Source organism: Maylandia zebra, linkage group LG20 (genome assembly GCF_041146795.1).
Source record: "Maylandia zebra isolate NMK-2024a linkage group LG20, Mzebra_GT3a, whole genome shotgun sequence".
NCBI lineage: Eukaryota > Metazoa > Chordata > Actinopteri > Cichliformes > Cichlidae > Maylandia > Maylandia zebra.
The window spans coordinates 20,174,136-20,184,518 of record NC_135186.1 but is presented as its reverse complement, the minus strand read 5'-3'; the positions used below and the strand labels follow the sequence as shown (position 1 = coordinate 20,184,518).

At 43.3% G+C, this 10,383-nt stretch overlaps 1 protein-coding gene across 1 annotated transcript; it reads left to right on the top strand.

Moving 5' to 3' along the window:
* Positions 1-2,904: 2,904 nt before the first annotated feature.
* Positions 2,905-9,381, top strand: kiaa2013 (KIAA2013 ortholog). The gene is made up of 3 exons (XM_004545903.6): positions 2,905-4,237; positions 4,740-5,593; positions 8,057-9,381. Exons 1-3 carry the CDS (start codon positions 3,280-3,282, stop codon positions 8,105-8,107), a joined length of 1,863 nt encoding a protein of 620 aa, XP_004545960.2. The 5' UTR covers positions 2,905-3,279; the 3' UTR covers positions 8,108-9,381.
* The last annotated feature ends 1,002 nt before the right edge of the window (positions 9,382-10,383 follow it).

Sequence of the window (10,383 nt, the reverse complement as noted above, 5' to 3'; positions counted from 1 at the left end):
CCCTAACCTGACGGAGGAAACATATGAGATGGAGATTAATCCCTCATTAATCCTTCCTTCATGTTTTAGATCTCAGATGGTTCGAAATAGCTGCCCTTTGTTTTAATTACTGCTTTACATTCTTGGCATTCTCTCGATGAGCTTCGTGAGGTCATCACCTGAAATGGTTTTCCAACAGCACTCCATCACTCTCCTTGTTGGTCAAACAGCCGTGACACAGCCTGGAGGTGTGTTTGGGGTCATTGTGCTGTTGAAAAATCAATGATGGGATGTTGCTGCAGGATGCTGGTAGCCATGATGGTTCAGTGTGGCTTCAATTTTGAATAAATCTCCAACAGTGTCCCCGCAAAGCAACCCCCACACCATCACACTTCCTCCTCCATGCATGTAGACACTATCAGTTAATCTTTTCTGTGTCATGGGTGGAACCAAACATCTCAGATTTGGACCCCTCAGACCAAAGCACAGATTCCCACTGCTCTAATGTCCACTCCTCGTGTTTCTTGGCCCAAACAAATCTCTGCTGCTTGTTGCTTTTCCTTAGTCGTGGTTTCTTAGCAGCTATTTGACCATAAAGGCCTGATTCACACAGTCTCCTCTGAACATGTAGAGATGTGTCTGCTACTGGAGCTCTGTGTGGCATGTATCTGGGCTCTAATCTGAGCTGCTGTTAACTTGTGATTTCTGAGGCTGGTGACTCGGATGAATGTGTCCTCAGCAGCAGAGGGGACTCTGGGTCTTCCTTTCCTGGGGCGGTCCTCATGTGAGACAGTTTCATCATAGCGTTTGGTTCTTGCGACTGCACTCGGGGACACAATCAAAGTTTTCCAGACTGACTGACCTTCAGTTCTTGAAGTAATGATGGGCTGTTGTTTCTCTTTACTTAGCTGATTGGTTCTTGCCATAATATGAATTCTAACAGTTGTCAAATAGGGCTGTCAGCTGTGTACCAACCTGACTGCTGCACAACACAACTGATGGTCCCAACCTCATTAAGAAGGCTACAAATGAACCCTGACAGGCACACCTGTGAAGTGAAACCATCTCTTTCTGCACTCAGTATTATATGTATGTTCTGCCTTCAGTACTGCAATTTACCCCATAATCATCTGATTTAAAACAAAATCTAACATACAACATTCTCGCCCCTGGAAATAGATCTAAGATGTTACCATCATAATCCGGCTACCCTTTCGGCGCCAGCTGTGGGCTCAAGGCTGGAGCCGAACAAAAACTCCCTGATAACGACTGTGTTGAGTCTGTTCCTTCCCATTCCATGCAAGGCCACCTGGGTTGGCTGCTTTGGAGTTTTCATGTTTTACATGCAGACTCAGGGCTGCTCATCTCCTCTTGATCTTTTCTTATTTGAACGTTGGTGTCTTAGAACCTCAAAGTTTAGCAGCACAACACTGTGTTTGCTTTTTCCATCTGCCATCTGTGTTTATCAATGCAATATGTGACTAATCTTTATTTAATAACCACAAAGTAAACAAATAAAAGATGAAATATTTTATTTATCAAAGATACATGATTACACATTCATACAATGAATAAGGTTTCTATAAAAATTACACGCGGTGTAAGAAAAACATTACAACATACAAATAAATGTTATATGGAAATCTGACATTGTTTCAAAGCATAGTAATAAAATGTTAATTAAAAAGTCAGAATCTGCAAAGCTGTCTTGGTTGATTTCAAAAACTCTGCGCGCTTCACTCATCAGTAAATTAGGCTCATTGGTCAGATCAAAGCTATCCCCTGGTGTTTCAGTGGCTGAAGTAACACTCACTGTAATGACTTTATTGACGGTCTGGGAGAAGTTCGCGGTTGTGGCCGTGGGGTTACAGTCGGGGGGATATTTCCAGTTGGTGAAAGTCAGGCAAGCAATAACTTCCAGTCACTCGGGGTCGCTGGAGTTGAGCGGGGGTGGGATATCCCCCCACAAACAGCTGTTTCACATGGATCAGGTTAAACCCAGGCCTCCTCCACTCTCTGGAGGAGAGCAAAGTGAGAGCCTGCTTTTCTGAAATTGCTTTGGGGTCGCACTGTGAGTCAGAGACATCCTCATTTTACCCACACTGGCTGCTGTGTGACTTGGGGATCCTTGCTCAGGTACGACCGTCTCACGCTAAGGTAGAGTGTGTGTAAGTCTGACTTTGATTTTCTTTGTTTGGATTAAACAAACACAAATGAAACGAATCAAAGCCAACGAAGCACACAGCCTCCAACTCCCCCCATCTTCACTGCCCTCTGTTGTTACAAAAGCACCGATTTAATCAAAAATAACCTTCTTTTTATGGTTCAACACATTTAGTCTCTCTCTCTCTCTCTCTCTCTCACACACACACACACACACACACACACACACACACACACACACACACATACACACACAGGTCACCAAAACAGTTTCTAAAAAGATGACATTTTTGTCCAAAAATTCAACTTTTTTTTCTAAAAATGACAACAGACCAATATGAATTATTCCATCAGTTTAATTTCTATCTCAAACATTCTGTTCATCAACCTAGTCCATCTCCCCTATTTTCATTTTATTTTTTGGGTAAATGATTATTGCTGAGGTATGAAATATCATAATTTTATGATATTTATAAAAATGAAGACTCGTGTTCCTTAGTCGAGACCACCTGACATGTTCTCTCTGTCAGTTCAGACAGACAGTCGCTGTTATGGAAAGTAAACGCTGATCTCCTCTCCCCTGACTGCAGCTGTCGTTATTCATGTTGTACCCAAACATCAGCAAGCATAAAGCACCAGTAACTCCACTTTGCTCTGGCCGGAGATGTTGAATGATCAGTTCCGCAGGGTTTTCCTGTCCAGCGCTGTTTGTCGTAAAGTTACTGGTTTTTGCGACAGTTCCGGTTGTTATGTTTGCCGATCTTTTTTTTTTTTTTTGCCGATTTGCTTTACGATATTTTTGACAAACCAGAAGTGTCAGCCTATGGCAAAGTTGTTTCTGGAGAGAATTGTTTTAATTATTTATTCGCTTTTTTTCTAGTTGAAGTCAAACGGAGATCTTGAAGTCTCACTTCTGAGGATACGAGAGAAGCTTACAATGCGAGAAGCGTCCGCACATTTTGTGCAGCTTTTGTCCACAGTGCTAGCTAACGAGCTCATTTAGCCTGAATCCTGTTTGTCAGCTTTCGTTCCTGGAGAAAGTACGAGCGAAATTCCATGTGAGACATCCTCGCGTGTTCACCCCGAGCCCTCTGGGTGCTGTCCTTAGCAGACTCACAGCCGGGTTTTGATCGTAAAATGTGGCTACAGCAACGACTGAAGGGGCTACCAGGCTTGTTATCAAGCAGTTGGGCGAGAAGACTCCTTATAGGACTGTTGCTCTTCCTCATTTTCTATTGGTACCTGGGAGCCGAGCGAAGATGGAGGTTATTCGGTGGCTCGGCCATGCCCGGAGGGGCGGCCGGCCAGTGTCTCTTGACTGAGATCTACAGGTGGAGGTCTCTGGTAGACCGAGGAGAAGGCATATACAGCACACCTCAGGAACGGCTAGACACGCCTTTTGTAACTGGAAACGGCCATATTCTGATTGATATTGAGTCTAACAAACTTTGGGTAGCCTCATCCTCACAGCCTGGCTCGGCTCCGGTACACCAGACTGAGTACTCTCCCAGAGTCACCGTCAGCCTGGATGGGGCGCTGGCCGAGGCTGAGGCTAACATGCTGTGGTTCCGGAAGGGATCGGTCCTGTCAGTCCGCTGCGCCTCACCAGCCACCCTGCAGTCAACCCGAGACTGTGTCACTATTAGAGAGGAGTTTATTGCTCATAGAAGCAGACCTAACGTATTTCTGCAGCGAATCCATATCAACAATCCCTCCGATAGGGCGCTTAACCTGGACTTATCGTCTGGAAATCCCTCTTTCGGTAGCAAGTTCTCCACCAGTGTGGAGAAACTGGAGGACAGAGAGGTAGTCCTCTCCTCTGGCAGGGTGCCGGTGGAAAAAAATAGGATGGTTCTGGTCGTGGTGGTCACCAAAAAGCTAAGCAGCAGGATCCATGTTTTGGCTAAGTCAGAGCACGTAGACAACATTGTGAGTGTGGTGTGGACCTCAGAGTCCATCGAGTCCTCAATGCTGGAGGAGACCTTCAGCGCCCTCAAAGACGGAGCCAAAAAGGAGCTGGAAGAGTTGCTGAGGACCAGTGAGGATGACCTGGTCAAACACCACCAGGAAGCCTGGAGGGAGCTCTTCATTTCAGGTGAGGAGTAGCAGTAGCTGGCTGCACCAAAAGCGATCACAGATGGTGTCACTGTACAGCCATAATGCAAGCGTGAGAGTAAGCAAACCTCCTTTAAAGCTAAATAAAAACAGTGCAGTGATTTGCAAGTCGTCCAAAGGTGAAGCTTTTTTTTTAAGTTAGTAACTATTGTGTCTGCCTATAAAGACCCAGTTTAGTGTCTGTAGTTTTTTATTGGCAGTCACAAAAACACAACATTTGTTCCCATTTCTTTAGTTGAATCTACAAAAATACCAAAAATAACACAGAAGTAGCAAGACTAACAAATGAACTGAATCAGCAGCTATCACTGGAATAGGATGTGAGTGACCCTGTCTTTAATTTATTAAAGCTTCCTGTCAGCCAATAGTGTCTCTGTGTACAGTTAAATGTATTTTCAATAGCTACTTTCACCTGCTGTGTTATTCAGAAGGGGCCCAGGGAGTCATGTGAAGCTATAACTCTGCTTTTTGTTTCCATTCAGGTATTGAAATGAGGAAGATCATCGACTCCCACACGCCATCGAGCCGCACTGTGAACACCACCCTCTACTACATCTTGTCCTCCTCCGCGGCTCCGCTTCTGGACCAAAGGCTAAATGGCGAGGAGCGCGCCAGTCTCGAATCCAGTCTCAACTACGCTGACCACTGCTTCAGCGGCCACGCTACCATGCATGCAGAAAACCTGTGGCCTGAGAGAGTAAGCAGCACTGCTCAGATCCTGCAGCTGGTCACGCTGTGGACTCTGACTTTGCACAAAAGAGGCTGCAAGGTGTTGGTAGCTGCTGGGGCCCATGGAGTCATGCAGGGCATGGTGCTCAGCTTTGGTGGCCTTCAGTTCACAGAGAACCATCTTCAGTTCCAGACCGACCCAGACGTGCTGCACAACAGCTACGCATTGAGAGGCATTCACTACAACCAGGACCTCATCAACTTGGCGGTGCTGTTGGATGTGGACGGAAAGCCTTTTCTCCACGTGTCGGTAAAGCCGCAGGAAAAGCCGGTGAAGCTGTATGCCTGTGAGGCCGGCTGCCTCAACGAGCCCGTGGAGTTAACCTCAGAGATCAAAGGCCACACCTTCCCCGTCATGGTGACGCAGCCCATCACGCCGCTGCTCTACATCTCCACAGACTTGCGGCATCTGCAGGACCTCCGCCACACTCTGCACCTCAAGGCCATCCTCGCTCACGAGGAACACATGGCCAACAGGTACCCAGGCCTGCCCTTCCTCTTCTGGTTCAGCGTGGCCTCGCTCATAACTCTCTTCCACCTTTTCCTGTTCAAGCTCATATACAACGAGTACTGTGGACCCGGAGCTAAGCCTCTCTTCAGGAGCAAGGTATAAACAGCAGAGATGAAGCAGAACTGAACCCTGATGTTCTCTGCTCGAGTGTGTGTGTGTCGCTGGCTCAGTGCTCTCTCTGTGGGATGGGTTCTCAGTTTTGACTTTAACCTTTTCTGTCAATGAACTGTTTTCTAAACTCACATGGATCGTTTTGGCATAATGACATTACACACCTCTCCTTTCCAGCTCTTTCTACAGTTTTTGTTTCATGTTGAATGACTTGATAAAGATTTTCACTGCACATGTTTACTCTAAGAGGCTGAAGGCAAAGTCAGATCTCAGTTAAAAGCAGAGTAGCAACAAAGAGTAGCGTCCTTACAGAGTTGCAGTAAATCATTTAGTCTGCAGTCCTCTTAGCACATCTGTTTGCACTTCATGTTCGTTGTGGAATGTAAAACATTGTTGATTACAATGGTGAAATTTTGAGCACAAGGGGCTACTGTTTCATTATTTTTCTCCTGCTAGCTTACCCATCAATCCAGGCTGGTGTCTTAATCGCCTACAATAATGAGTTTTATGGTTGCTGTCAGGTTAAACAGTAACAAAAAGTCGGGAAATTAAAAAGAATAGGAAAAATGAATAAATGTACAAACAGATATCTGTGCTGTGATTTTGCTGATCAAACCTGGATTTAGTAAAATTGGTTTAATGTTTGAAATTGAAACCATGTGATCTCAGTTTTCTCAATTCTTTCTCAACTTTTCAATGTCAAAAATTCGGAGCTCCTTTTCCAAATAATCCCTTCTTTTAAAAATTGGCTTAACATGCCATGTTTATTACCCACATTCCTGTAGTGATGAACGATCTCTGAATGAAATGAAAATGATGGTTTCATTGTTCTATGACACTGAACAGTCCTCTTGGAGAGTTGTCCATTAGACAGGACATCATGTGTTTTAAATGTGGAGCAGCAATAATCAAACAGCCTCCCACATGAATTCACATTTAAAAGGCACCTTGACTGAATGTGTGCACAGCCTGTTATACTAACATTAAGACCTGATATAATAATAACAAGCCGCCATTGTTGTTTAAGTTGCATTGCAGTCTGGGTAATTCAACAGATGGTTCAAACTGAGCTGGAAGACATATCTGACATTAAAGCAAGGCGAGAATGTCAGTGCAGCCACTGCTGCCCTGCTGAGAGGAAGAGTGGTCATCATTTTATGATCACCTTATACTTTATACACCAGCTGATTGAACTTGGCTAAACCTCTGCAGTTATTGCTGCCTCTGTGATCAGGGTCGTGATGAGTACCAGTTTGCTTTCAGGAACAGGAACTGCGGCTGTGATTGGTTTACCACCCAGCAGGAAAGCATTTCTTATTTTTCATGTTTCTCAGACTATTCAAGGGTGTTTGGACTCTATCTGCCATTTGTCTGCTCTTTTAGGTGATTCGTACCAAGAACACCACAGTGTTGTGGGTATTGTCTTCTTCCACAATCCTTTCTAATAAGAAAGAGACCAGTGTCACTTCCCCTGATTCCTTTCAGCTTGAAATCAAAGCCAAAAGTAGCACACTGTGCCATGTTTTATACTTTGTGTAACCTGTTAAGTGGCAGTTGATAAAGACTGCTCTGAAGTGCCATCAGTTTACATCATTTACCCAGAGTGCATTGCTCATGTAAAGTAATTATAGGGTATATGTGTCAAACATTGAGGATTTTTAAACCAGTGACAGGTACTCCACAGGTTAGTGCTTTCATTTTGAAAAGCAGTTTTATGCTCCCAGTATAATGTTTGACTGAAACAAGTTCATCAGTTCATTTTGGAGTAAACCATCGGCCCAGAAACGCTCTGTTCATTAACAATACACAACAAATAACAGGCAGTCACAGAAAACACGAGCCAGCGTTAGCACCGCTCCGATAATGAAAGGAAATGTTAAACTGTGAAATCTGCAAATCGGTATCATATCGATCTGGAATATGTAGATTCTCTCATTTTATTTATTGGTTTGTAGACAAACCTAAGTGGAGACAAATGAAAGGCTAACGTGTTAGCTCTGCAGTCAGGTGTTATCGGTATTTCAGGAGAGCTTTCTTTGCTGTCTGATGGTGTCTGCTCATTTCTTTCTTCCTCGTTTCTTCACGTTTTCAGCACAACAAACAAACACACATCAATTTGGAAGCATAAAATACCAAAATTGGACATTTGCAAGAGAGGCAGGTTAAACGTTTCTCAGATCAGCATGAACCGTGTGCTTTCTTTGCCAGGTCTCTTTCTGCTGTTCCTTTCCCCCTGCGTTTTAATGATGTTTTATATCAAATCACTTAATTAAATGATGAGAAATATGTGGATTTGTCTCTGTCTCTTTTTTTTCCCCTGCTGCTCTGTGATATGTTCCTATGCTTTGGTCGGGGTCCTGTCACTCTCAGCATGTCTGTTTTTCTCCTGGGTGGAGTTGTTGGGTTGGGGTAGCCAGCTGTTTTAACCTTTCCCTCTGACTTCACCAGGTGACCAGCAAACATGAGGATAACTGCCATGACTCCTTGGACACTGAGTGAATGCTGCAGCTGTGTGATGCACACACATGTGGTCCTGCTTGAGCTTGGGGGGGTATTAACATGGATGTGCTGACCTGTAAGTCACAGTCGTCATCTGCTGCAGAGCGCTCCTGTAAAACTAACTGGTTAAAATGGAATTTAGTTTATTAACCCAGAAAATAGAGCTCATAAACCCAAAGCATGATCCAGTGATCCAAAAACTAAGTGAAAGCAAAAGTTTAGTACTAATCGTCAGTGTTGGTTAAAGTGACTGTGACTAACAACAAGGAAACTCGAATGAAGATTTTATATATATATATATATATATATTTCAGTTATATTATATTTCAGTTTTTATGACCAGAGATTGTGGCTGTTTGACCAAACCTCTGGTACCAGCTTCTTAAAAGTAAATGATAAGATTTAAGCTACAGCTGAGTCAGTTTACCTGAGTTTACATGATTCTTGCATTTTTCAAATAATTCTGGCACTTTAGGTTTTGTTTGTCAGTAATGAGACAGAAGACATTCTATTGAAAAGGTGTCGAACAGACATTTTTAAGTTCAAATGGGGATGATGGTAGACATTTTATTCATCAGAAAAGCTGTTAGGTATCATGTGCAATGTACGTGTTTCTAATAATTTAATAATAACTTTCATTATAATAATTTCTAAGGGAAGCATGTAGAATATGGAAAGTACTGGTCCCAACACACAATCCTGCAGAACTCGTGCATGAGGAAAAATCATCATTCAGATAAATGATGTATCAGACAGATGAGATTAGACCAGCACAACTATTTTAATGCCAACAGTTTATTCTAGTGTCTGCACAGAGCTCAGTGTCAGAGGCCATGACAACATCATTAGTAACTTGTAGCTCTGCTGTTTTCTATCTTTACTGAAGCACTTCAAAAACAATTTGCAATTGACTATTTATAACAACTTTAATAAAATAAATAAATCGAAGGTTAGAATTGATTTCAGAATTTGCAAAAATACTTGTATCAAATAAAGGGTTTTAAAAACAAAGCAAACTCAGTTTATGTGTGTACACATTTCTACTACTTTTAACAAGTTGCAAAAAATGTTTTGTATTTTTCAACTGAGGTTCTTACGTGAGTGTATGTTCATGAACATGTTGTAGCCGAGAGGATGTGAAGCTTTTAGTTTCTGTTGTGTGTGCCTTATAATGAAGAAAGAAGCTAGGGTGATTTCTGATCGTGTAAATTTAAAGCAAATGATTTTTTGTCTTACACTGGGGAGAATAAATCACGAATTATTGTGAGAAAATATTGAAATGTGTTCATTTTTTCTCTCTTCTTTCATCTGGGACCCATCGGACCCAGTGTCGGCTGAATGAAACAGAACTAATAGGTGAACAAACTGCACATAATTTACTGAACAACGATTTGGCAGCGTTGTTAACCCAGGATTATCTACATGTCTAATTTGGCAAAGGTTTTACACTTCCCAATGCAACCCTCCTGATTTACCTGGGCTCGGGACCAACATTAGGAATAAACTGGTTTGGCTGGTTTCCAAGCAGCCTATATCAGCTTCAGGGTCAAGTTTTATCGAGAAAAAAAAAAGTGTGAAACTTAATCTGGAGCCTATTCCAACTGTCCCTGGGCAAGAGACAGGTCAGGAGCCCATAACAGGTCTAACACCAAAAGATCTGGAAGACCACAAAAGAAGGTTCTGTGGATGCTAGAATATATTCCTTTGTGTCCAGTTACAAGGAATTGTCTGTCCCAGTGAGCACAGTGGCCTCCAGTTCTCTTCCTGCCTGGCAAATCTGAGCAATCAGGGTAGAGAGGCTGTAGTTAGTGAGGTGACCAAGAACCCGATGGTCACTTCAACAGAGCTTCAGTGCTGCTTTGTGGAGTGAGGAGCATCTTCCAAGACATCCATTTCTGAAGCACTGCAACAATTAGCCCTGTATGGTAGAGCTGCCAGACGAAGCCACTCCTCAGTAAATGATGCATTACATGAGAAATAAAATTCTTTAGTCTGATGAAACAAAGGTTCACCTGTTTGGCTTGAATGCCAATCATGATGTCTGGATGAACCAGGCACGGCTCATCACCTGGTCAGTACCATCCCCACAGTGATGCGGTGGCAGCATCATGTTGTGGGGATGGCTTTGGGGGGAGACTGGAAACTGAGAGACTAGTAATGGTCAAAGGAAAGATGAACGTGTACAGTGCATGCTTGTTGATAACCTGCTCCAGAGCAATCTGGACCTCCAACTGGTGCAAAGGTTCATCTCCCAACGGGACAATGACAGTAGGGAC

Excerpts from the sequence above, each read along its gene's own strand:
- kiaa2013 (XM_004545903.6), top strand. The coding sequence starts at position 3,280 with ATGTGGCTACAGCAACGACTGAAGGGGCTACCAGGCTTGTTATCAAGC. Across the intron at positions 4,238-4,739 it reads GAGGGAGCTCTTCATTTCAG|GTATTGAAATGAGGAAGATC; the intron begins GTGAGGAGTAGC and ends GTTTCCATTCAG. Across the intron at positions 5,594-8,056 it reads AGCCTCTCTTCAGGAGCAAG|GTGACCAGCAAACATGAGGA; the intron begins GTATAAACAGCA and ends TGACTTCACCAG.